The sequence below is a fragment of the Podarcis filfolensis genome (assembly GCF_964270895.1).
Source record: "Podarcis filfolensis genome assembly, chromosome: 2".
NCBI classification, from domain to species: domain Eukaryota; kingdom Metazoa; phylum Chordata; class Lepidosauria; order Squamata; family Lacertidae; genus Podarcis; species Podarcis filfolensis.
The window spans coordinates 52067362-52095260 of record NC_139605.1 but is presented as its reverse complement, the minus strand read 5'-3'; the positions used below and the strand labels follow the sequence as shown (position 1 = coordinate 52095260).

The following is a 27899-nucleotide window of genomic DNA, read 5'->3' as shown; positions in this document are numbered from 1 at the left end:
ACCCACCCCTTTAGTGTGTTTTCCATAAAGACTTTCTGTTCTTCTGCAAACCTTGGGGATACCCCGAACCTGCTCATTCCTCCCTCTTGTTTGTAGATGGTGCCCTTTTAGCTACATAAGAACCTGCACTCAGAAAACGGAGTTCATGTTGGCGTATCTGTTGCAATAAGCAACAGAAGATTCCTTGTCTGCCTAGATGATGTTTGTTTTGCTGTAATTGTTTATGATTATACTTAACAGTAGAAAAGAAGCCAAATGGGGCATTTTTAAAGGAGCATTTTATTCCGTCCATCGTCTTTCTTGGCCCCGGGGTGGTTTACAAACGTATTAAAACACCATGTTCTATGCATTAAATCATAGTAATACATGGGAAGTGAAATTAAAACAAATACGCAAATAAGGTTGGAGAACCAGCAATGCTGTGGATACTTCCATAAACTGCCAGTGCTTCAATGCTTGGGAAAATAAGCAAGTTTTATGCTGACACCAGCCAAACTTCTATGAGGAGGGTGTCCACTGTTACAGCTCTACCATAAGAACATCTAGTCCAGCATCCTGTTTTCATAGTGGCCAACCAGGTGCATGTGGAAAGCCTGTGGCAACATGCCTAGTAGCCATTGATGGTTTTATATTCCATGAATTTGTCTAATCCCATTAAAAATAAAAAGGCATCCAAACTGGTGGTTGTCAGTTTATGGAGCAAATTCCTTAGCAATTAGGTGCTGCTTGAAAAGCTACTTCCTTTTGTCTTCCCTGAATTTTGTACCATTCAGTGTCATTGGATGGCCACAGGTTATAGTTTTATGAATCATAGAATTGTAGAGTTGGAAGGAACCATGAGGGCCATCTAGTCCAATCCCCTGCAATGCAGGAATCTTTTGCGCAGCATGGGGCTCAAACCCACAACTCTGAGATTACGAGTCTACCAACTGAACTATCTCAGTGTGGTAGAATGCTCTCCACCATTGAAAGAGCCTGTATATGTGCTTTGTCTGAACACCAAAGTAACCACCGCCAGGGATGTAAAATGCCTGTGGTCAGACACTCCTCACACATAGGATATCGGATAATATCATTTTAAGCATTATGCATGGAACACTGGCAGTGATGTGTTGGGATGGGATGTTTCAACCAGCCCTTACTGGCTACATTTCCTGGTTCTAGATCCACTGCAAGCTGTGCTCCATCCAATGAAGATGGAATAGAGTAGATGGCCTCTTTAATGAGTTGGAAAATAATGAGAACTTCCTTTTTGCAATCAGTAGAAACCTGGGGTGCTGCCTTTCTCTATGGAAGCACACAAATTATCTGGCTGGTGGTATTTTATACAAGACACCCTAAGTGTTTAAGATGATTCAAAGCTTTCTCAATGAGATTAAGCTATAACTCTCTTGCATTTTAATACATTGTAAATGCAGAGGGAAAGAAGTGTAGTTCAGCATGCAAATTAGCTCTGCACTTCCTATAATATGACTCTTTACAATGTGGCAGCTCATGCAGGGATGTTAAACAAATTATTCTTAGGGAGAGATAACAAGAAGTGGCAAATATATATGTAATATTTGTTTTTAAAAACTGCTGTGGAAGAATGCCCACAAACCAATTTGAAAGTGTTACATTTAAAGCAACAATGAATAGTATTATGCGAGCTAGCCATGTCTCTTCTGAATCCCTTTCCATAAATATGGCATACCTGATACATTTCCCCTCTGCAGTTGTTGATTATACAGAATTAACAGCCCTTGTTTAAATGGATATGCAATACTTGAGCATTTTAAATAGCACATGCTTGCTACCTCAGTCACTTCCAAGATGTTTGCTTGCAATGAGTTTCTACCTTACATATTCAAGATGAAACCTCTGCTATAATTTAGACAATTAGTTACCTTGGAATGGAAGCAAGGCAAGAATATCTAATTAAAGAGGGCCTCTCTTGTTCATTGTCTGACTAATCCACAGAATATATGTATAGTTCAGAAATAGAAGGGGTGGGGGTTCCTAACTTCCAGAGAGCTGATTCAAATCCAGGATAGCTGGAGCAAGTTCATAGTCATCACCTTTAAACTCTGCCTGATAGTTTCAAGCTTCCCCCGAGAAATGATTTCTTCTGAGTCCATATTTCAAGATATTCATGAGAGAGAATGCAGGGCTTGACATTTGAGTCATTTTTAATCTTTGGTTTACATTTATCCAGGGATAAAGATGATCATTAGTGTGTACTGTTTAAAATACAAAAAAAGAACGGACACTACTCTTGGAGGAGCTAAAAAAGCTCCTGATTTATTTTTTTGCTCGCTGGTGAATTGTGAGTCAAGCCTTTTCTTTGCAGCTATGATGCTGTGCACCTCTGAATTCATTGCTTTTTACCAAAATAATATGAAAAGGAAAGTGGCTCAAAGCAAATCACTCTGTGGCTAACCATATTCTTGTAGGTAATTTCTTATATTTGGAATAAGAATATTAAATATTGGTCATCCAGTAATCTTTTGGAATTAAAATCCAGCTGACCAGATAATGTTTTTGTATCATCCCAATGAGTCTTAACCCATATTATGGTGAAATTATGAACGGCATGAATGAAACAAATGACACATTAAAACACTGGAAAACAGTGGGTTGGCTATTACTGGCAAGAGGAATTATGATTCCAGCTCACCAGTTCCCAGGTGATGGTTTTGTTTTTTCCCCAGGCATAGCTGACACAAGAAGATATTTTGGAGTAAACAGCTAGTGATAGGCACTTGTGCTATTCTACCTACACAGACCCAGAAGATGCAAGAGATCATCTTAGTGCTGGCACTGTGGGGCCTGTTCTGAACTTGTTCAAAATATTACTAGGATTAATTCTATCTTCTGGATGGTGCACAGATGGTCCCCTCTCATGCATGCTGCAAAGAATCATAGAGTTGGAAGGGACCACAAGGGCCATCTAGTCCAACCCCCTGCAGTGCAGAAGACTGTTGCCCAATGTTGGGGCTTGAACCTATGGCTCTGAGATTAAGAGCCTCATGCTCTACCGACTGAGCTGTTGTGTGTTTGTGTTTTAACCACCCCCAAAATTTCAATTCTAATTTTTCTTTTAGAATCCATTTCTCACAGGGCTTTAGCGATTCCAGTTTCCCACATGTTGCTTTCAGTCAATGTGGCTTTGTCAAAAGCAGTCTGGTTGCCACAGCAACAGAGCTGTTAACACTAAAGATGTCATTGCTTGAAGGTAGGGAGAAGGGGGGATGGGTTTCTCTGGCTCAGCTGTGTCTCTACAGCAGAAACCCCTATTGCAGCCACATTAGAGTACAAGGGCCCTATTGTGTCTGATGAGCAAAAGCCTTTTTATAATGTTCCTCCTCCCCTTTCCCTTTTAGATCTAGTTACAGTCACACTTTGACACTTGGGAAGGTGCTTGATCTGGTGAAGCTCTCTATTCTCTTCGCCAGGCCTGCTTTCTGACCAAATGGGGAGTTCGTGTGTAAAGCAGAGCACGCTCAAAGGCCTTGACCTGCAGCCAGTGGGTTTGTCTTGGCAATCTTTGTAGTGTGTAGAGTATAACCGCAAAAGTCATTGGCATAGCTGTCAACTTTTCCCTTTTTTAAAGGGAAATTCCCTTATTCCGAATAGGGGAAAGTTAACAGCTATGGTCACGCCCCCCCCTTGCTGCTTTACACTAGAGTAGTGACCAGGAAAATGATCTGTGAATCTGAGAGTCCCTGGTTCAAAGTTTACCTGACCCATGAATTCACCGGGCAATAATCCAAACAACAGAGCATTTTGTGGCACCTTAAAAGATTGCCACCCTTTTAAGAACTGCTGTTGGGCTGGTGCCACCTGCCTCAAGGTAAGGGGAGCTGGATGAGAGCTGCTGCCTTGGGGCAACTGTGCTCGTTCCTCTACTTCTAGCACTGCCACTTGGGCAAGTTCCTGTTGCTGCCACCACCACCTGTCAATGCCAATGGGGGACTGCCAAGGGCCCTGGCAAACCATCCTTATTACCTAGATGAACTTGTTCATAACGTCAGCTGAATAAGTTTCTGGTTTAGGAACATACAAGGCCAGACTACCTGTCCATCTAGCCCACTATTGTCTGCTGTGCTTGGCAGCAGTTATTCATAGTCTCAGGCAGAGGTCCTTCCCATCACCTGCTACCTGTTCCTTTTAGCTGGAGATGCTGCCAGGGATTGAACCTGGGACCTTCTGCATGTGAAGCATGTGCTTTGGCACCGAGGGCCAAAATAGGTATGATGTCAAATGCACACCTCCTTCTGATAGTTAACTACCAGTAAGTATGCTGTAGGGGAAGAATATGCAGGAAAACCTTGGGCAGAATTCACCTATGAGCAGAAGGATTTGTGCTTGCCCTGCTACCCACCAAGCTGGCTCTGGAGGGACCAAGAGAGCCCTCAGAACAGCACACTAGGGGAAAAGAAGGGGGATTGTTCTGCCTGAGAAGCCAAAATGCTTGTGGTGATGGGACAATCAGAAGAACATTGAGCAACCCCTCTTGATTTGCGGGGGGTGGGGAACCTGTTTCTCCCAACCACCTGTGCCCCCTCCAACAGAAGAAAGTTTAGCTGCACTTTGGGAATTCTGAACAATAAGCAGCAGCAGTTGAAGGCAGTGGCCAGGCACAAGGAGCGCAGATGCAGGATAAGAGGAAAAGCATCCCCAGGAATTGCAGCCCGAGCTTATATGGATTATAATTGATCAACATTTTCTAAATCCTTTGTTGGTATTTAAAAAGGAGAGAGGGGTGGAAGGACTCACGAGCTCACATGTCCACATTTCTTAATTTGCATAGAGGGATAAATAAAGTTGACGGTATTTGGAACGCTGAAGATATGTGCACAAGATAAATGATGGCAGTAAACCATGGGGAAGGCTTAGAGCATGTTCAATTTAAGTCTACAGCAATTAATTACAGTCCAAAAGAGAATACTATGATGGTATTCATCGGGAGGAAGAGCTCAGAGATAATATAAATGGTGTTAAAGAGCTTGAAGTAATATTTGAAAACTCCCCAAAATCAAAGCATATAGCCTTTTAGGAAAGTTGTTGTATTTGTAATTGGGATATTAAATATAGATGTATCAGTGATATTTAGGAATTATTGGGGGAATTATAAATTTATTATTTAAAATTTCAGCCCAGTCCTGTGAATATTTAAGTCCCATGGGCAACTAACTACTCATGGTGAGCTTGTCATAAATACCAGGAAATGTCCTAGAACAGATATTTGAACAGTGGACCAGAGGTTGTCGACTCTACTTCCTTGGAAGTTTTTCAGCAGAGGCTGGATGGCCTTCTGCCATGGATACACTAGTTGAGATTCTTGTTTCAAGGGTTGGACTAGATGGCCTTTGGGGGTACCTGCAAACTCTGCAATTCTGTGGGTTTATTGGGCGCTTACTCTCACATGTATTGTATAGGACTTCAGTCAAAGCACAATCCTAACAAATGTTAAACTGCAGTAAATGACAAGTATTCTTCTGGGACAGTTTTCAAGAAGCTATGTTTCTGATTGCAGCTGTATTGTTGAGCAATCCAGTCCTGTTCAGAGTTTGTTGGCAAATGGTTTATTGTGGGAGCAAGGGAACATATAGCTGAACTGAGGTCCTCCTGATGTTCTTGTACTGCAAATCTCATCACCCCCTACCATTGGCCATGGGGGCAGGGCTCATGGGAGTTGGAGTCTAACAACATATGGAGGGGCACAGGCTGTAATTGTAACCCTACTTACCTGAGAGTAATCCCCACTGAATTCAATAGGACTTACTTTTGAGGAAACATTGTTAAGATTGTCCCGTTGAGCACATACATCTGGAAGAAAATGGGGCAGAAGAAGGGCCCATCTATACTGGTGCTTTTTGTGGGTGTATTCTGAAGATCACTAATGAAACAATAGTGCGTTGGTTGTGGATATATAGTGTATTATTTTACATCTATTTACATTACAGTTCCATGCATATTGTCAGGAAGAAGGCCCAGTAAACCACTTTGAGTAATATTTTTGAAAATTGGATTCTTATTTTTTGTAAAGTTAATATAAGGTTTCAAGAAACTTACTAAAATGGGGAAACATTCGGAATAAAGAGTACTAGGAATGAAGAGTATTGTTGAAAAGAAAGGAAGTTCAAATTTCATACCCAATGTTATAAACCTGTGAAATAAAACTTGAGGAGGTTTTTTTTAATTAAAGAAATTAATGTGTTAATCACAGTTCAGATACGCTGTTTTGCACATGCGTGTGATGTCATTTTCAGCGTCTGTGCATGCACGAGCGGCGAAACCCGGAAGTAAGGTGCTCCGTTACTTCCGGGTCGCTGTGGAGCGCAACCCGAAAATACTTAACTTGAAGCTACTTCAACCTGAGGTATGACTGTATGGGTGCATTTCTGTTCCCGTATCTGTTCTGAAGACAGGCACAGCAGAGTACTAATTGCTCTTGTTAATTGAAAATCTTGATATTGGAGCACTTTGTGCAATTGATCTGAGCTTTTAGAAGAAGCTACTTGCATACAGTTCCTGCTATGTTTTCCCCCCCTAACTCAACAATCCTAGTTCTAAACTTGTGAGAAACAGTTTGCTCTTTTTTATATCATTTGTTTCGGACGCATAAAACATTGTCAGATGTACGCACAATTAAAATAATCCCCTTTTAGTTTTTCACAGTAATATAAACAGCTGTAAGAGCTTCAGATTCTGGAAAGGCAGCCGCTTCTGAAGTTGGATTTATCTGCGTATTGGTTAATCACTTCAGACAGGCGCCTTACATTCTGTCAGAGCCCTCCAATTATTTACAGTACACAAATAATTAGTGAAGCACAAAGGGACAAAACTGTTAGCTGCCTGTACTTCTGAAATTTATTGTACCAGGTAAGCTTGCTGAAGGATTAACTGGGTTGGGTTTCAGTGGAGGCTTGCTAAATTTGGAAAGTGACAAAATGTCATCCCACAGGATTTCCAAAAGCAGCCTGAGAAAAGACAGATAGATAGAAAAGGATTGATGAGAAGGTCAATTCATTTAGAAACTGCTGCAATTATGATGGATTGATATGGAGTGGAAATTTCCTCCGGTCTCAATGCTGTATTATCTTCTTGTTGCTAAGGTGCTCAGTGGCTTACTGAGTGTGAAAGGAGTGGGATGAGCAAGGAAAAGATTTGGAGTAGCTTGAAAGACAGCTATGCTTCAGAATTTGACAGATGCTCCTGAAGCTACATGCCTATTACTATTAAAAACATTTTGGGTTGAATATCTGAGAAGCATAACTGACTTGTCACCAATGGAAAAAAAGTTCAGTATTATAAACTGATTTTATTGATTAAAGGCTTATAAGCAAATGTGCAACTCTTGTTCTTCACATCCCCTAAGAAACTCAGTGTAGCGTGTTTTAATTAGGACATTTCAAGTACAGACAACTCTCTGTACGAGGGTTGCGTTCTGGGCATTCATGCATGTCAGTGGAGTGCACATAAGCCTGTCCCATCCCATTCTTCCCCTGTTTCACCCTCTTCTGGATCCAAAATGACCTGCATGTTGGTGGTCGTGTGTCAATTTGATGCATGCAAAAATGGTCACCACCCGTATTCAAAACTTATGGCATCTCCAGGGGGATGGTTGATTTTTGGGAACCAGAAACCTGGAGAATACCTTAGAAAAATACCACTTTCTGTATTAACCTATACATATCCAGGCTTACCATATGTGCACAGTATTGCTATGGATATGATTTGGTTAGCTTACCCTATCTATATTAAGTGGCCATACTGTTTACTTCTGGTGACAATTTCATGATTTATTGACCTCCCAGGAAGACCTTGGGTGGGTTGAAATGCGTCTGGTCTTCAGCATCCATTTTCTAATTGTTGGTCACATGGGCTTGATGTTTAGGCAGTACCTTGCATTGTTCTGTTCACAATGAAGACATTTTAGAAATATCATTTATATGCTGTATGTATGGTTATATATGTGACAAGATTAAAGCTTAATTCTATTTTTTATATATTTTAGTAGCAATACTCTATTTTTTTTTGCTCATACTCAACTTTATGCCTTAGAATTACATGTTGTCAACATGTATTCATTTGAGAAAAGTATACATTCTTTAAAAGGTTTCTTTATTTATGAAACACTTCCTAGGAAGCATCTTTGCAAAAATCTCAAAACTTATGTAACACCATTGCATATATAAAAGCAATTTGAACAGTTACATATATAGCAACAGTTTTAAAAAATACACACACATGGAAACAATTTCAAGTTCCAATACAGATAACCGACTGGTATCTATAAGCGTTCACTGCAGTTGTTGTACAGAATGCTGAAAGCGTGTGGGGAGGGGCGGGGGGAGGGGGAGAGAGAATAGAAATATGAGGGATGCATTCAATGAGGGGGATATTTTTGGTGCTGAGAAATAAAATTGTTTGGGGCAAATGCAAAATAATGGAAATTATGCTCTGAGGGTATTGCTACAGATTCATACCAAAATGAAAATGAACATTTTGAAATCAATATCGAAGTGGTTATTATGGCCAAGAAAAGGATTATATTTAGTCCTCTGTGTGTGTACACATATAATGTGAGTAGGACCAATTGAAATCTGTCTAGGCTCTGGTTCTCATTCCAGAATTAAGGTATAGCCACAGAGGGTAGATAAGCCTGAAGCTCGCTCCGGTGCAATGCTGTGCCCGGTCTTTGTGAATTGCCAGCCCTGTATGTCAGACTGTTCCTTTGTCGTGGGGGGAACAGTTGTAGAGGAGTATATCTGGAAGTCAGAGCACCTCGGCCATCTCTGTTTCCACATTATGAGAAGCTGAAGCACATTTGGTGGAACAACCATATTTAGTAATGATTTAAGGATGAACTCTTCAGTGGATCAGTAGATTAATCAACCAATGCTTGGGTTGATTCATCAGTTCAGACAAATGTAAATCTGGCGATGGGGAGGAGATTGAAAAGAAGCATACTTTGTTTAAACTATTCTGGCTCTAACATCAAACTGTGATAGGAAACTGAAAAAGAAAATGCTGTATGTTAACATTGACTTTATTCCACCATTTTCAAAAAGGCACATGTGCTTTTGGTGATACAGAAATTTGTTTAATTTATTAAATGCATGATTAATAAAGTAGAAAAAGTCTTGAATCAGCAATCCTACAGGAGTAGGATAACTGGACTTTTTAAAATAAAAAGTGATGTTCTAGAAAGTATAATTCTTTGAAAGTGAATACAACTCAAGACATGGTGCTGCTGATGTAAACTGACATAATAGTTACAGCAAATGTGTACTACAGCATTCCAGTATTTTAAACATAGGTTATTAGAGTTCACATTGTATTTCACCCCATGTTTATAACTGCATGTAAGCACCACACATCATTGCTTGGAAGAAGCAGCTTCAAGTCATCTGAACCATCCTTTTGTACTTGTCTTGATTTGCTTGTTTTCCCAAAATCTATTTTTCTTCAACCTTTTGGAGAATTCAGATTTCTTTCATCTCAAATACTAGATAGAGGAAGAAAACAAAAGCCCTGATTTTAGATCCTGAACCTTCCTTTATTGAAGTGGAAGCAAGTTAACAGCTTAACTCCACGTGTGTCTATTTTGCAGGAAGCCCTACTTGGAGTGGAACATATTATGAAATAAGGGCCAAACATACACTAAATGCATAACTTAGTACAACTGACCTCATGTCGTGGCATCACTGTGTACCCTTTTTCTACCTGCACTACACATTTTAATTGATGAGGGGGAGAGAAATGCAGGCAGGAGGTTACTTGTGCTTGGTATGATGGTGGAGGGGAAACTAGACACATGGCCACCATTTTCAGAGGGTGCCACAACTTCTAGTTCAATGCCTATCCCTAAGTATGCATACCATAAGCCTACTGGATTGGGCTAATGGCTCCATCTAGTCCAGCATTCCTATTGTCACAGTGGCCAACTAAATGTCTGTGGGAAATCGTCAAGCAAGACCTGAGCACACAAGCATTCTTCCTTCCTGCAGTTTCCAGCAGTTAGTATTCAGAGTTAGCAATTCTGGGCAGGATTTTCTGAAAACATCAGTGTCATCAAAACAGATTATTTTCAGTTTGTGTCTAATTGATCTTGATGAGAAGCAAGCTTTTTTCCCTTGCTGGTTTTCTTATGTTATTTGGATCACAATACATATACTACTATGGGCATATACTTCAAGTTTCCTAAAGAAACTCTGACATAAACAGATAATCATAAACATAAAAAATACTTATCTATTAATGCTTATAAAATTGTGCCACAGAAATCTAGTTCATCATATCTCTTAAGCTTATTATAAACTTAAACTTTAAACCTGTTTGGAAAATAAAGACTATAAGTAGCAATATTACAACATGAGATAAAATAAGTATTGCAAATATTAATTATAGCAGCATTTTAAAATTATATTTGATTTTTAAAAAACTTTAATTCCACCTAGAACCTCCACCATTTGGGATGTGGAACCTGTAGCCCTCCAGGAGTTGTTGGACTACAACTCCCACCATCCCTCCTAACTCCATTTGGTTGGCCACACCAGGAAGAAGATGCTGGACTAGTAGATGGTGACTGGGCTGTTCCTATGCTCTTACATCTTTAACATACATAGACTCGGGCTGTGATACACGTTTAACAGGGAGGAAGTCCCATTCAATTCAATGATACATACTTCTGAATAAACACGTACAGGATTGTGGTGAAGCCATTGGTGAAACCACATTTTGCATTTGTTATAAAATTTAGAACAAGGTTGTTGTTTTTTGTTTTTTTAATTATGTATTCAGTGGTAGGAATCACTGTATAGTTAGACAAGTCAGGGTAAAAAACTTAACTTAATTAGCTTCATATGCTACTGCTGCCTTAGTTGAGTTTGTATGCAATTTTTCATTGCAGCTAATCAGCCCAAGGATGCTTATACTTACATTTTAGCATCAATTATGGGAACCATTTTGTATAAAGAACAGTAAGACAACAAAGATATGGGGTGGCCTTTTGAACAGAAAGCATGACCAGAGTTTTGTTGTTTTTTTTAAACAAAACCAAGAGACATAAAGGAAAGTGTGTGTTTGTTTGTAAAATAATTGCTATAAATCCATACAAATCCACAAAATGAGCAGAGTGAAAAATAATTCTGTAGTTCTACCACTTCAGAGGAATATTTAACCAAAAGCTGGGGTTTAAAGTATGCATTTTATTCTGTGACAGACTTCTTTCAAGATATTTTTGAGGAGTTGATTATGTTTTTTCTTATTTTGGAATTAAAATAGCTTTGGCCTTTCAACTCCTGAGTTACTAGAGATGTTTCCTGGCAGTGGGTAAACTGGAGTTCAAAATCTAATTAAAAAAACAAAAGAACTATAATAGCATGTGTACCTCCCCCACTCCAAAAAAGCAAAGCTTGTTTCAGAGACACCCTGAATCCAGGTGTGTTTGGCAGTGATGAGATGGTGGAAAGGTAATAATGATGGCACTGTTAACATTGGCACTGTGTGTTCTTAATATTTATGGAAGTCTGTAGGTGGGCATAGTCACTACAGGGAGTATAAATTTAATTTAAAAGGCAATAAAAGGCAGAGGCTGGAGAGAAGGCATATCAACCTTGTACCCTCCACAGAGCTGGAAGAGAAACTGCCTCCATCTAAGGTTATAGTTGGTCCCTTTTAGATTCAGCTGTTGATATTTACTTGAATAAAAAAAATATTTTCACACAGATAACAGTAGAATGCTGGAACACAGGCTGCATAGCCATATCTTGCTTCTGCTATTCAGAATTAGTCTCTATTATGCAGTGTGCTGGCAAGTACTGATTTCACACTATCATACTCTTTGGTAAGCTTTTGTTTTACTCGTAGTCAGTAACATGAGCATAATCCAGCAGTGACTTCGGTAGGATGTGGGTCGCTAAGTAGTAAGTAATAGTTGATGTCCTCAACAATTTGAGGGCACCATATGGGCTACCGCTTCTCTACACAGTTACAGAATATAATGTCATGGACTTCGTTTCTCCATCGCTATTGTCACTTGAAATTGGCAGCTGAACCCCTCTAGAGAACTGCAGCTGCATGGCTTGGTCAAGCTTCCTTTGTATAAGCACAAGTTAACATGGAAACGTGTTTACCAGTTCTGTAGCACATCATGTTCTGAACAATGATGAAAGGTGGCATGGTATGTCACTCTGTAGCTGTGGAAGTTTGCAGATTCAAAAACATATTGTTAAAGCGGTTGCTGTGACCTGAGAATACAGATAGCATGTTATGAAACATTGCCACGTTAACTCATATTTACCCAAAAGGAGCCATGCAGCTGTAATTCTCTTTCAGGATTCGACCAGTGGGAAACTTCACAATTTATTGATTACTATGGACACTTGTGACTGGGGAAGATATCTACTTAAAGGGTTTGTTGAAAGAGGAAGGTCATCATAAGTAAGCACCCAAAAGATAACAGAGATGGCCTCTGTCTAATATTCAAAGCGAGAGAATTTCAAAGGGTACGGACTTCCTGATAAGATGGTAACTGCAGGAGGCCCTCACCTGCAGAGCACAGTGATTGATTGGGTATATGAGGGGTGATGTTTCAGGTATTCTAGTCCCAAGCTGTATAGGGCTTTATTCACCAAAACCAGCACCTTGAACCTAGCCAGGTAGATAATTAACAGCCAGTTGTAATCCAACAACTGGCAACCTAGCAGTTTGAAAGCACGTCAAAGTGCAAGTAGATAAATAGGTACCGCTCCGGCGGGAAGGTAAACGGCGTTTCCATGCACTGCTCTGGTTTGCCAGAAGTGGCTTAATCATGCTGGCCACATGACCTGGAAGCTGTACGCCGGCTCCCTTGGCCAATAAAGCGAGATGAGCGCCGCAACCCCAGAGTCGGCCACAACTGGACCTAATGGTCAGGGGTCCCTTTACCTTTACCTTTGTAATCCAACAACATCTGGATGGCCGTCTGTTGGCTACCCTTGCATTGTTGCATCAGTTTTGTGATGTGCTAAATTTCACATGGGTTTTGAGCTCATGAGCCTGAGACCTGCAGCTACTTCTCATTTTTATTTAATTAACACCATTTGAATCAAATTGGCACAATTCGATTCTCAGTGGGATGTCGGGGGATGATCAGCGTCCGGGTTGCTTTTTCTCCTTAAAGGCTATATGATTCTCTGGCTTCTGTGGCATTTCATTTTTAGCATGGAAAGTGCTGGCATTTTTCTGAAATATAAGTCTTCCATCAGTTGAGCATTCCAGTCTCCTGGCGTAACTGAAAGCTCTTTTACTGATGGCCCCTAATGCTGGAAAAACTGATGAGTCAGCCTTTCGGTGGCAGGAAATGCTTAGAAATGATGAAAGCAAATATGTTATGTTCTCTTTGCTTTCCAAGACTTGGAAGAATGCATTTGCTGAATCACATCAGGAGTTGGCTAGCCCATTATCTTTTTCCTGATAAGCTCATGTCCATGTTTTGGGACTTTAGCTGAAATGGAGAACAGCATAAGGGTGCTAACGGCGCATTTCCATTTAATGCTGCTAGCTTTGGAAGCCTAAAGTTTAGGGATATCTTCTGCAAAAGTACTGTTTAGAGGGTGGGGTTGTATGTCTGAGACCCTCAAACTCATAACTGTATGTATATTTTACATAATAACAACTACAGTGGTGCCCCGCAAGACGAATGCCTCGCAAAACGAAAAACGCGCAAGACGAAAGGGTTTTTCGGTTTTTGCATTGCTTCGCTAGACGATTTTCCCTATGGGCTTGCTTCGCAAGACGAAAAAAAAGCTGCTTGAAGAGGCGCAGTTGCGACGGACCGTGCTTCGCAAGACGAAAAACATCGCAAGGCGAAAAGACTCGCGGAACGAATTAATTTCGTCTTGCGAGGCACCACTGTACAGTGAAAAGTGTGTATTCTCGTTAGGAATAGTAGGAATATAAGAAATGTAGATTTTCTCTTCAGCCATTAAGGTTAGAATTGTTCAGGGTTTATTTTTTAAAAAATGAAGGCTGAAGATATCTGAATTCTAATAAAAATCCACTGATCTCAAACATTGACTTTAGTGACGGCTTTCAATCAGATGTTTCTCAGTCAATATTTAAGCAAGCATCTGCTTCTCCTGTGCACGCATATCCCTCACATAACTAGATTTTCTCCAGTATCTTACCTGTTAAGGAAATGCTTGGTTATAGTATGATTTCTCTTATGCAGAACAAGGACTGTTCCACCTGTACAAAAGCTTTGATGCTTTCCTCCCACATGTTGTGCATGTCCTTCAGTACCCCTGTAATCCAATAGATGTGAGGAAGGAAGCAGATTGCCTTGCCACTAATGCTTGGAAAATTGGATCAATTGTGACTCCTGGAAGAAGCGGAAATGGCTTTTGTCTTTTCCCTCCTCCACATAGATGGAAAAACCTTGAATGGAATGGGGGAGGAAAACAGGCATCTTAGCAAGGTCACAAAGATGGTAGGTTTACAATTCTTAACAGGGTGGGTGGGTGCTCAGAAAAAATAGATAATGAGGATTCCTGAATCCTTGCTGCTGACTTTGCTGTTTTATGGGCAATGCTCAGCAGGCTGAGAAGTTGAGACATTTAACACATTTATATCCTCCCTTGAAATACCTTGGTTCTATAGGCCATCACAATCTCTAAAATGATCCATGAGAGTGTTCCTTAAATATTTTCCAGAGGAATGGCTGTGTTAGAGATTCCCAGTGCCTTCCTGTGACCTTCCAAGGCCCAGATAGGCAAGGAGACTCCTTCCTTACCAGCCCTTGGGACGCCCCAGGAGCCCTCACACCTCTTTCCCAGAGGCTGGCAAGGAAGGTTCCATGCTTCCTGGGCTTTGGGAAGGCCATGCGAGGGCTCTGGGATGCTGTCAGAACCCTCCCACTACCTTCTTAAAGCCTAGTAAGTGAGAAAAGCCTGCTGGGTACATGGGTGGGGTGGGGGAATAAATAAATGGAGAGCAGAGAGTGGTGGGCTTCCCTGGCTCTCCATTTATTTATTGCCCCCCCACCCCCACTCATGAAAGGTTGTGGTCTTGTAAGTAAAGCTGTGGGCTTACTGTATTTAGAATGGTGGATAGGTGGATAGACAGTTGATGAGTCTAATCTCAAAAGCAGAACAAAAAAACAAATTTTCTTCCAGTAGCACCTTAAAGACCAACTAAGTTAGTTCTTGGTATGAGCTTTCGTGTGCATGCACACTTCTTCAGATACACTGAAACAGAAGTTGCCAGATCCTTCTATATAGTGAGAAGGTGGGGAGGGGTATTACTCAGAAGGGTGGTGGGAATGGGTGATTGGCAGATGAGCCTGTTGACGACTCTTAACGACTGCAATAGGTCTTACAGGAAAAAGCAAGGGGTGAGAAGGTGAAAAATGGCTTTGTCATGTATAATGAGATAAGAATCCAATGTCTTTGTTCAGACCAGGTCTCTGTAAGACCTATTGCAGTCATTAAGAGTCGTCAACAGGCTCATCTCCCAATCACCCATTCCCACCACCCTTCTGAGTAATACCCCTCCCCACCTTCTCACTATATAGAAGGATCTGGCAACTTCTGTTTCAGTGTATCTGAAGAAGTGTGCATGCACACGAAAGCTCATACCAAGAACTAACTTAGTTGGTCTTTAAGGTGCTACTGGAAGAAAATTTGTTTTTTTGTTTTGACTATGGCAGACCAACACGGCTACCTATCTGTAACTCAAAAGCAGAGGTAACCAATGTGTTGCTCTTCAGATGTTGCTGACCATATCCAGTTGTCAAGGATTATGTGAGTTGTAGTCTAGGGGCAGCTGACTTGTGGCCCTTCAGAGGTTAGCCATCCCTGTGGCAATTCAACAACATCTAGAGGGGACCACATTGACTGCCCTTGAAGTAGAGTGATACACACTAGTTTCCTAATCCCTGTTTCCTGTAGAACATACAGTGGCACCTTGGTTTACAAACTTAATCTGTTCTGGAAGTCCGTTCTTAAACCAAAACTGTTCTTAAACTGAGGCACACTTTCCCTAATGAGGCCTCTCGCCTCTGGTGCCCTTCCGCTGTTCGGATTTCATTCTTAGACCAAGGTAAAGTTCTTAAACCAAGACACTATTTCCAGTTTTGCAGAATTTGTAAACCAAATCATTCTTAAACCTGACTGTTCTTAAACCGAGGTACCACTGTACTTTCATTCCTATAGTCCACAAAAGCTTGTGCCATAACAAATTAGTAATTCTTTGAGATGTCTTTAGTTTTAAGATTCTATAAGGCTCTAAAGGTGCTTTTGCAGCAAAGAGTAACATGGTCGTCATCCCACCTGGAATATACTGTGATATACTGGAATAAAGGACCAATATTTATACATACAGACATAAATTTCTAAACTGCTAAATCAAGAAAAATAAATCTTCTCAAAACGCTATACATAAAAAGCTCTATAAAATCAAAAGTAAAAATATAAAAAGGCAAAGATCAGAAGAACATAAAACTGGTTGCGTGGCAAGATAAGCTTGTGGAAATGAAAATGTTTTCAGCTGGTGTATAAAACTAAGCACGGAGGATGCTTGCCTAATATACAAAGGCAATAAATTCTATGATATATGTGCTGTGGTGCTAAACATCCGATTCTTTGTGGCCACTGGACAGATGTCATAAGAGGAAGTTAGCAATGCACCTCCATCAGATCTCCAAGAATGGATAGGAATGTATAGAGAAAGGCAGTCCTTTAAGTTGGCTGGTCCCAAACTGTTCAGGGCTTTATAAACCAACAGCCCAGATTGTTCTCCCTTGGAGTCTATGCAGGATAAGATAAAAGGAGACATAACTCCTGTTCTTCAGCTGTAGAGTAATAATCATCTTTTCAAGACTGAAGATCTGACATGGTGCCATGATTTCTTGCACTGCAATACAGAATTGATTACTGGGAAGAAATCCCCCTTGGTTTGCGTATTTCCAGATTAAAGCTTGTATACAGTGATATTTAAGATTAAATCAGCAAGTAGGAGATACGACAGATCTTGAACAGCTTATTATGAGAACTATGAAACACATGATGACAGAAATATATCATCTGCTTAATAGGTATGATACAGAGCCAGAACAAATGAAAGGTTACATGATAAAACGAGTTCAAAGTATTAGAGAAGACATACAATTAGATATCTGGGGAAAGTTTTTGCAAGAGCCACACAAGTTCTCCTTAAATATGAGAATAAGGGGGAAATGTTCCAAGATATATCACTCCGGACCAGATACAGAAGATTAATTAAAATTATTCAATCACACGCTGGAAATGCCGAAAAGGGAGAGGTGATTCCCCCTATATGTGATGGGAATAGGATGTGTCAAAAGTAACTGGAAGAAAATTTAAAATAAAATAAAAATAATATTGGGTTACATAATTCTCCATTCAGTATTTTTTAATTGAATTATGTGAAAAGCTGTTCTGCTGTTTTCTTTTCTGTGTACAATTTTGAAGTATAGTGGGCCCCAAAGGCACGAAGCCTTTAAGGAGAACGTTGTTCTTGATCATTGCTGTGCACCAGCCCCCTTTCAGATGTGGGTCTGGACTCCTTTAGGGGATCTTCCTGGAACTGGGGATCAAAGGCTTCCAGCTCCTCTATTAATCTTTCAGGTTATCCTTAAGGCAACCCTCTATTTTGGCTTGCAGTACCTTTTGCGTCTGTATTGTACCTCTTAGGAGGCCACATGTCTTGGATTGTTCATTTTTCTCTCCCGTCTGTTTGTCTATTCCAAACCTTGGCAGAAGGCAGAGCTCTACCTGCTCAGCCCCCCTGTTTTGTTGCTGTTATACTTAAGGAGGCTCAGGTATTTTTGCCTTGTTCTAAGGAGACATAAGAATAGCATGCTGTATCATCAAGCCAATGGCATCCAGCACCCTGTTCTCACAGTGGCCATCCAGACGCTTGTGGGAAACCAGGGAGCAGAACCAGGGCATAAGAGCATTTCCCCCTCCTGTGGTTTCCATTAACTGGTATTCGGAAGCACTGCTGCCTCCAACTTTGGAGACAGAGCATAGCCATCATGGCTAGTAGCCATTGATAGGTTTCTTCTCCCTGAATTCGTCTATCCTCTTTTCCTTGTGTAATCACACAATCTGCTTCTGATACTCTGTACTACTTGCTTTGAAACAACTTTCTTAATGGCAGCTACTTCCGTTTTAACTTCTACTCTTCATTCTTAGAGAATGTGTTTTCATGGACTAGTTTCAATCTTCCATATTTTCCTGCTTGTCGTTGCCACATTCTGGAGAAAAGAGGAAAAGCTTCTGAAATATTTTACTTGGGATTTCTAATCTCAGTAAATCTGAGCAGCTTTGACGCATCACTATGCCACTTTCCTGTTTGGGATGCCAGCACTCTTTGTAAATGTTCACATTCCAAGTGGTCCATGCAGTGATTGTAGAAGAGAGGGCGCGTGTGTGTTTATATATCCCTGAACATCTGAAGAGATCAATGCAGTGTGTTGCAGATCTATATTTTCTCTACTCTCTTTAGGATGCTGTTTAACTGGTCATAATCTAACACAAGTTGTGCACTACTAAGTCACATTAATGTCGATGGGACCTAGAAACCCTTAGTTTTATAGTCTAATTAATGAAGGAAAACCGCAAAGTCCAAAGAAAGCTACCTTGTCCTAAATCAGGGGTCAGCAACCCGCGGCTCCGGAGCCGCATGTGGCTCTTTTACACCTTTACCGCGGCTCCGGGGCGGATACTAGCGAGGGGAGGAGGCGCATTGTGCGCCCCGACACTCCCCACTGTGGCGGGCGCTGTACTGGCTGTGACGTCGCATGGGGGCGGTGCGTGCGTTAGTCACGCACCGTCCCGACGTCACCTTCCCGCCCGCCCGCTACATTGTAAGGGGCATGTACGCTGGTCACTGCATTGAAAGGGGGCATGTACGCTGCTCACTGTTTTGAAGGGGAGTGAAGAACACACACACACACAAAAAGGTAACTTGTTAATTTAACGTTTATTTCTATGAGGAGGAGTAATTCTGAGGGGTCAAACAAAGAAATAATTAAAAAAGTGACAAAAAAGTTATTTTTATAATGACGAGTTTTGGGGCTCCCAGTTTTTTTTCCTTTGGAAACGGGTCCAAGTGGCTCTTTTTGTCTTAAAGGTTGCAGACCCCTGTCCTAAATGATTCCTGCTATTTGCTCTCAGGTGCTATCAGTTACAGTAAACGCTAAATGTCATTTGCAGTTAGTAGAACTCAGATCATTTCTCAGCTTCTTTCTGTTAGCTAAGAATGTGAGGGAAGCCAGCCAAGGACATGTCAGAGGTGATAGAATAGTTCATTTTGAAATCTCGACAGTATTTGGTCCATCAAGAGCTATGGAATATGAATAAGAAGTTATTGTAGTACATTGTAGTTTGGCCCAGTCTTGGTATTTTTAGCAGCTGAGAGAGGCACCAATTTTAGTAGTAATACCAGCAATTTTATGTTTTGAACTGTCTACTCCAAATGGCATGTGGCCATGGGGAAGAAAGACTGTCAGATAATACCACCTAGGAAACAGATGACAGACTACCTATAGCAGGTGCAGTATTACAGGGCATATGGACATCTTCAAGGGTGTGCTCCAACCTGCGTGGAAACTGCAGCTGATTTCAGTTTGGTCTTTAATTGAGTTGGTGCTAATTTTGCATGTTATCTACATGCGTGCATTTCCTCAGCCTTTAAGGTGAACTTTTGGTGTGTTAACCTTTCTCTTTCCCCAGTAATGGTGAATTTAAAAAACTCTCCTGTTTCAGCCTGATTTTGATGGTGGCTCATTACTGACAAAAAAAAATTAATAATGTGTGATCCATTTGCGATATGTTCTCTTGATACTGATAGTTCTGTCCTAACATGTTAAAATACTGATGGAAACAGAGGAACAGGCTGAACTAGGCTGATGAAATAAAGTGTGTGACGTGCCTAGAATAGAATACTCCAAAATAATACATAGTAATAATGCATAATATCCACCATCATTGCCTTTCATATGCGTAGGCAGATCCTATCATGTCCTTATGCTCTCCCGTGCCTAGTTCATGGCTTTTGTTTTCATCTTGCTGGTTTATTGCTTGATTGTGCATTTCCGGTGTTGTGTGAGTGTCTCATAAAGCATCTCTTGTGAAAGCATTTCTTTCATTTTAATAAGTCTGTTCAGAAGCATGATAAACAAATCCTGCCCACACACTTAGACCAGAAACCTAGTGAAGCTTTGATACAGGAGAGGGTAGATCATATGCAGAAGAATTGGAAAAAGCAGACCAACCCCACCCCCATTCTGAAGTTACACAAGATGCAGTAGCAGGAATATATTGCCAATAGTTTTTTTCATTAATATCTGGTCTCATACCCAAATAGTTGAGAAGGAAATAGATTTTGCAGCTAGCCCCAAAGGCATGCAAAATATTATTTACAAAAATGTATCATAACTCCTCTGTTACGAAAGCTGAAGAATTTCGACTCATTCTGTCTCCCTGGAAAACAAAATTATGAATCTAAGATGGGGTCCAAGAACGTTTACATCTTGCCTAGAGTTTAGAGGGAAATAAATGGGTTTTGAAAATGGTGCTTTATATATATGTAATATGTTTTGCACAGCTTTCTTAACTACTGTGTCAGCACAGTGCCCGTGTATTTTTCTAACCTACTGAATTCTTCTCATTGATGGCTTTTCCTTACTCCTGTGTTTTCCCTTTGCAGTTTGTTGGAAACTCCCCTGCTGAACTTGTATTTCTACTTTAGTCAGTATTGTCACACCCATCTCCAGCCTCTGAAATGGCTCTCTGTAGTTAGCACATTAAGACCCCTGCTAGATTAGACTGAAAAACTTAATTGGTTTGCCATGTTGCTTCTCCTAGTATGATCTGGGAGGAAGCCAGCAAACAGCACTTAAGAGCAATAGTCATCCCCTGCTGCTTTCCTCTCAGCAACTGGTATTCAGAAACATCCCCCAACTAGGTGCCCTCCAGATGTTTTAGACTACAACTCCCATCATCCCCGAGCATTGACCATACTAGATGGAACTAGGGGAAATTGTAGTCCAAAACATTTGGAGGGCACTAGGTTGCAGAAGGCTGAGGTAGCACATAGCCATCTTGACTAGTAGCTATTGTTTGTCTTTTTCTCCATGAATTTGTCCAGCCCCCTTTTGAAGCTGTCTTGAGTTGTTGACCATTGCTGCATTTTATGGATATGAATTCCATAACTTTAACCACGCAATGTGTGAAGAAGTACTTGATTTCGTCTGTTCCGAAGCTCCCACCATTCAGATTCACTGGGTAACCCCAGGTACTAATATTATGAGAGAGGGAGAAAAACGTACATGTTATTCACACCATGTGTCATTTTATGACACTGGATCATGTCCCTGCTTACTTGCATCTTTCCTAAATTAAAAAAGGTAAAGGTAAAGGACCCCAGACAGTTAAGTCCAGTCGCGAACGACTCTGGGGTTGCGGCGCTCATCTTGCTTTACTGGCCGAGGGAACCGACATTTGTCCCCAGACAGTTTTCCCGGGTCATGTGGCCAGCATGACTAAGCCGCTTCTGGCAAAACCAGAGCAGTGCACGGAAATGCCATTTACTGTCCCACCGGAGCGGTACCTATTTATCTACTTGCACTTTGACATGCTTTCGGACAGCTAGGTTGGCAGGAGCTGGGACTGAGCAATGGGAGCTCACCCCATTGTGGGGATTCAAACCACCAACCTTCCAATCGGCAAGCCCTAGGCTCAGTGGTTTATACCAAAGTGCAACCCTCATCCCCTTCCTAAATTAAGAAGCCCCCAAACACTGTGACCTTTCCTCACAGCAGAGTTGTTCCAGCTTCCTGATAATTTTGGTTTCCATTTCCTGCACCTTTTCCAGTTCCATGATTTCCTTTATAAGATGTAGTGACTGAGTGATGAACAGTATTCCAAGTGTGATAGCACCTAGAGCTTTGTATAAAAGCATGACGATATCGGCAGTTTTATTTTCAGACCCTGTCCTAATGTTTTCCAGCATGGAATTCTCTATTTTCACAGCTGCCGCTCATTGGGTTGATGTGTCCATTTCCATGCTGCTCCTTCAGCTTGGAAGTAGATTAGTCTCCCTGCCCCCCCCCCCGGCCATTTGTTACATAACTTCCTATTTTCCTTTCAAGGACCCCATCTCACTTTCATGGGAGGGGGATGCTTTGTGGTGGCTCCTGTGCCACAAAGCTCATGTCAAAAACTCTGGGCCACAACAAAGGGACCTTCTCCATTGAGCGGAGCCCTCTGTTACTTGATCAGGAATCACAAATCTTGGTTCAACTCAGTGGTCAGCCCTTCTTCCTACAAAGCCCTCTGTGTGTGCCACAGGAACTGAGACCGAAGAATGAGTTTTCCATTCTTTAATGCTGAATTTAGTTCACTGCTGCACAGTGGGAAGCAGCCCCAGAATCAAACCTCAGCTGCAGTGGAACAGTTAACTGGACAGAGCTTTTCAAAGCAACCTCCAAGCTGCACCTGCTTATTCCCTCGTCTTTCAAGACCTCCTGGTCTCTCAGGAACATGAGAGGGCATCCCTCGCCAGCTTATTTGCTCTCCACATGCCAAAGCCTTTTGCAACCATCATCAGATATCACTGGAGCCTGCAGCTTTGCTTGTTGCTGCAAGCATGATGCTTTCTGCCCTGGTGCTCAGTAACAACTGTGCTGAACCTTCCCTCCCTCCCACTAGAGGGCTCCATAGCAAGTCTCCCCCACCCACCCTCACACATACCAGTCAGCCAAATGGTTGGTTCCCTCTCCATACTCTCATCATACTGGGCTTCCTCCTGCCGAAGCTCAGTGCAGTACAATGCACATATCCCTTCCCCTGACATTTTTTCTCAAGTCCTTTGGCACATGCAGAGCTCAACCTCTTATGCTGAGCTCTGCAGCCTGCAGAAATCCAAAGTGCAGTGTAAGAGACTTCTTCTGAGTTGAGGGAAGGTGTCTGTGAGCTCCTTACCAGAGTGTCAGGGCATCTGTCTCTGGCAAGAATATTTATAGAGGCCTGATTTTCAATCTTTCATGTCACAGTGACAATTAAGGTTCTCATACTGGCAACTGAAGGCAGGAACTGCTTGGTCAGTTTTATATGTCCCTACCACTCGGAGTATGTAAGTTGCTTTACCTTGATTCTTGCATTTATGTAAGTAGGGTGCTGGTCCGGTTGCAATTTATTATTGCATTCTCATTTATCAAAGTTTGAATCAATCATTTTGTTAACAGTTTCAGCTGTTAAAATGGGGTTGCATCCAATATTGAATCTACTCAAAGTAAACTCATTGAAATTAATCGGTACAACTAAGTGGCTTACTAGCATTACATGTGAAAAGGATCTATGGGTCTTAGCGAACCACAAGCTTAACATGACAGCGAACCACAAGCTTAACACAAAGTGATGCAGCAGCAAAAAAAGCTAATGCTATTCTAGGCTGCCTCAACAGAAGTGCCCAGATCAAGGGAAGTAATAATATTGCTCTATTCTGTCTGGGTCAGACTACACCTGGAATACTGTGTCTAATTCTGGACACCACAATTTAAGAAGAAGGTTGACAAGCTGGAACGTGTGTAGAGGAGGGCAACCAAGATGATCAAGGGTCTGGAATGGTTGAGGTAGTTGGGTATGTTTAGCCTGGAAAAGGGGAGACTGAGAGGATATATGATAGTCATCTTCCAATATCTCAAGGGCTGTCACATGGAAGAGAGAACAAGCTGGTTTTCTGCTGCTCTGAAGGGTAGGACTTGAACAAATGGCTTCAAGTTACAAGAAAGGAGATTCTGACTAACCACCAGGAATACCGTTCTGACATTAAGAGCTGTTCAACAGTGGAATGGGCTCCCTTGGGAGGTTGTGAACTCTGCTTCCTTTGAGGTTTTTAAGCAGAGGTAGGATGGCCAACTGACATAGGTGCTTTAGCTAAGATTCCTGTATTGTGGGGGGTTGGACTAGATCATGGGTAGGCAAACTAAGGCCCGGGGGCCGGATTCGGCCCAATCGCCTTCTAAATCCAGCCCGCGGATGGTCTTGGAATCAGAGCATTTTTACATGAGTAGAATGTGTCCTTTTATTTAAAATGCATCTCTGGGTTATTTGTGGGGCATAGGAATTCATTCATTCCCCCCCCCCCCCAAAAAAAATTTATAGTCCGGCCCCCCACAAGTTCTGAGGGACAGTGGACCGGCCCCCTGCTGAAAAAGTTTGCTGACCCCTGGACTAGATGACCCTTGGGGTCTCTTCCAACTCTACAATTCTATGATTATAAGTTAGGCCAGTTAATTTCAATGGGTCTGCTCTGGGAGCCCTGTTGCTGGCTCGAGATAGCAAAATTGCTTTTTATATTTTAAGGAGATTAACCCTATTAGAGGTTGAAGGAAGTGTCCACACAATATAGTAAGTGGGAAGGCTTTCCAATTTATGCACAGAGGTGATAAACAGCTTTAGGATGTTATGAGAGCATACATCTTAATGTTGCTGTTGCCTGTCAGGAAACACCTTGGATTTAGTTTTAATCTCCCTCTTCCTGTGAACTAAAGACAGTGTTTATTAAAGGTGTTGTTGTCACCATCATCCTGGGAGGCAGAGCCCGCTTTCCCAAAAGTACAGGGCACGCGGTTTAGGGGCAAGGGTAGTTGGAATGCTTCATTACTAACCTTGCTAAATCCCTTCTTAGCCCTTTTGATTTCTTTGCAGATTAAGATGATTGCTTTACTACAAAGGATGTCTCCACAACAGGAACAGAGCGTGAGCTCCTTTACCATTAGCACACAGCAAAAATTATGAGGTCCAAATATCCCCTCATTAAAAATCATTTGGGAACCTGGGAGCAAAAGCATTTTAACTTTCATCCAGGCCTACTTTATTCATAATTGTTGACTTTTAAGCATCCTGGTTTGGGTGGGAACTTGAATAATGTGAACTCTCTTCTTTTTCTTTATTACCTCGTAGTTGACTTCCTGCCTGAAGATGTGATCCTTTAATCCTGAAAGCTTGCATGTCTGTCCTGATCTGCTTTATGCCGTGTGATTAGTTAATGAATTTCACTACTAGAATTATTCCCCCCCTCCCTTATGCATCAGCATTGCTAATGATTATTTTTTAAGGTTGTGGCCCTAAGCACAGGAAGTCCATCTGAACTCAGTGAGATTCGCTTGCAGGTAAATGTGTTTAGATCTGGACTATTACTTGCAGTTTCTTTTGAAATGTTATAATTATTACTCATCTATGTAGGAGTGTATTAACCATCATCAGAAGTTTTTTTAGAAGGGGAAAATGTGCACAAAGTATCTGACATCTGTAGATATCTTCCCAATCCATGTTGATGTGTTTCCCTAAATCTCTATCCTGCCCCAGAATGTTCCCACATCTGCAGGGAGAAGGTACAAGGCAAATGACATCTTTCACATACAGTAACTGCATGTTGTCCATTTGAGAATAGTCCTGAGAACAGAATGATTGAAATATCATATATCTGATACCCGAGCTTCTCAGCAGATGATCCTATTTTCAAGGTCAAAAGATTTATAATGTTCAAAGCAAGCAGAAATACTAAACAGGATCCCCTGTTGGGAATAGCAGCACTTTGAGAATAAATCGACAGGCTCTTCTTCTCTCCTTAAATTTTTGTGCAGCTGAAGTCACCAAATCTCAGTTCACAGTCAAGCCCTTCTAGAGTAAGCAAAATATAATGCAGCTTAGTTATTGATGGGAACATGTCAAAAAGCATGTTGGTGGTGCTATAGTTCCTCCACTGGTTCAGCTTATCCCAAGTATTCTTTGTTCTTCAGTGGCACACAGTTTGTTTTTGTCATCAAGTGTGTATTGGTTGTGCCATCAAAGGAATTGCAGCTTTGCAGAGGTAGCTTGGAGTTTAAAGGACACAACAGAAAAATCAGCATGTGTATCAAAATAGGTGGTATTTAAAGCTTTGTTTGTGGGAACAGTGGGAAGATGAAAGATCAAGACCCACACTTCATTAATCTTGTAGACCCACACTAGCTACTTGTGACAGTGCAGAACAGATAGCAGGATGAAGGAGTGTCTCTTGATCTCCTTATTAGATCAAATGCGTGTGTACAAAGACTGCAGCAGCACACTCCTGGCTGGTTTGGAGTCAATGCTAGCTGCTCCTTGTAGGTAGTACATTGTGGTTTCTAGGCAACCCCTGGTTTCATTCTTGGCTGTTTTGGAGTAGGTGAGTTGTTACATGGGTGCTTAGCATGCTACTTCGATACTTTGCCATTGAAGGAAATGCCCTCAAAATTTCCCTTCTGGTAAAGGGAGGTAAGCAAGAGGGAGGAGTGGGATTTTGATATATGTGTGAGGTAGAGGTAATGTTAACTGAGTTGTTAATGTGCATTAACCAGCCACTGTGCACATTCACCAGGCCACATGAAGAATGTGCATGTATATCAGTGAAGAGGGAATTTCACATATTTCCTGGCTAATATACATAATATTCAACAGGCGTTGGGGGAATAGTCATATATCAATTGGATTTTGAACATTCTCCAATCACTGCGCATAACCTCCAGCAGGACTTAGGGAATGTATATATCTCAACTGTGTATTGTAAACTCTCTGGCCAGTGTGCATAACCCCCAGTAAGCTTTGGAGAATGTGCATATCTCAACTGCATTTTGTTTGTCAGTATGCATAGTCTGCAAGAAGCATGTTCTTGTTTTTTTAGCTCTGGTTCAAAAATGTGAAATCTGCACCCTCTGGGTTGCTTCTGGCTACCGCTTTATCTTATGTAGTTTCCAACATACCCCTGGGCTGAGCATCTGAGCAGCATGAAGAAGTGGTGGGGCTCCATATAAAAATCAACTTTTTCTCACTTTGTGGGCAAATTATGTGCACATTCTGTATGAGCCTGATGAATGTGCACAATGGCCGGTTGTTATGCACATTAACTGCTCAATTTACATCACCCCTAACATATGTTATTACATTAATTAGTTTCTAAACCAGCCTTTATCTAATGATCCCAAGACAGCTTACAAACTGAAATCTCTATATTAAAACAAGATTCACACTGCAGATTTTTAAAATATCTTACAAAACACAATGCAGCTTAGTTCAGACTACATGCTAAACCAAACCTTGGCTTAGATCACAGCAGTGCTGCAGTGTAGGAAGAACAAAGCAGCCACAGTCCTCTCTTGGGAAGCCGCACATTCATGCTAAGCCATGGTTTAACTTAGCATTACATGCAAACTGGGCTACTGGCAGGCAAACAATCCACAATATTGCTAACCTTAATGCATCAGTCATCACCAAATGCCTTGGTAAAGAGGTACATTTTTGGTTTGCATTGAAAAGTTAATGTTGACACCAGCCACATATCTGAGGAGCGGGAGTTCTATAGATTGAGTACCACCACAGAGAAGTCCCTGTCTTGTGTCGCTATTGCTCACTGGGCAGGAAAGTAAGCAGAGCCTTCGCTGTCGATATTTGTGTATAGGTTGGCTGATATAGAGGAGGGCTCTTTCAAATATTTGGATCCCAGTTCATTTACAATCTGAATTGCATTTGCTAGACACAATATTTGGATCCCAGTTCATTAACAAACTGAATTGCATTTGGTAGACATAAGGAACCAGTGAAGCTGCTGTAAAATAATGTATAAATATAGATACGGGTGGGTAGGTGTGTTTCTGTGTCTCCCCTGCTGGAAGGCAGGCAGATACTGCTGGGCAGCTCAAACTGCATTACTGAAATCCATCATTAATCTGCTCTAGTTCAGATTTGGTATACCTGGAGAATTTAGATTAAGGCATAGTGTCCTACTTCAGCCCGAAGACGCAGCGCTTGCAGAGGCCTTGTGGCGAAGAGTGCAGAGAATACAAGCCACTTACATGCTGCTGCTGTTCTTAAGTAATG

At 41.4% G+C, this 27899-nt stretch overlaps 2 protein-coding genes across 2 annotated transcripts in view; one reads left to right on the top strand and one right to left on the bottom strand.

Annotated features, from left to right (window-relative positions):
- The window catches only part of MAPKAPK3 (MAPK activated protein kinase 3), a 68030-nt gene that overhangs the window by 12879 nt on the left and 27252 nt on the right, over nucleotides 1-27899 (top strand). The gene's annotated exons all lie outside the window — the stretch shown is intronic.
- The window catches only part of LOC310757850 (uncharacterized protein), a gene marked incomplete at its 5' end in the record, with an annotated part of 99063 nt that continues 85127 nt past the window's right edge, over nucleotides 13964-27899 (bottom strand). Inside the window, one exon of the mRNA XM_083603599.1 lies at nucleotides 13964-14409. Coding sequence (XP_083459725.1) covers nucleotides 14341-14409 — 69 coding nt within the window. The 3' untranslated portion in view covers nucleotides 13964-14340. The remainder of the gene's footprint in view (nucleotides 14410-27899) is intronic.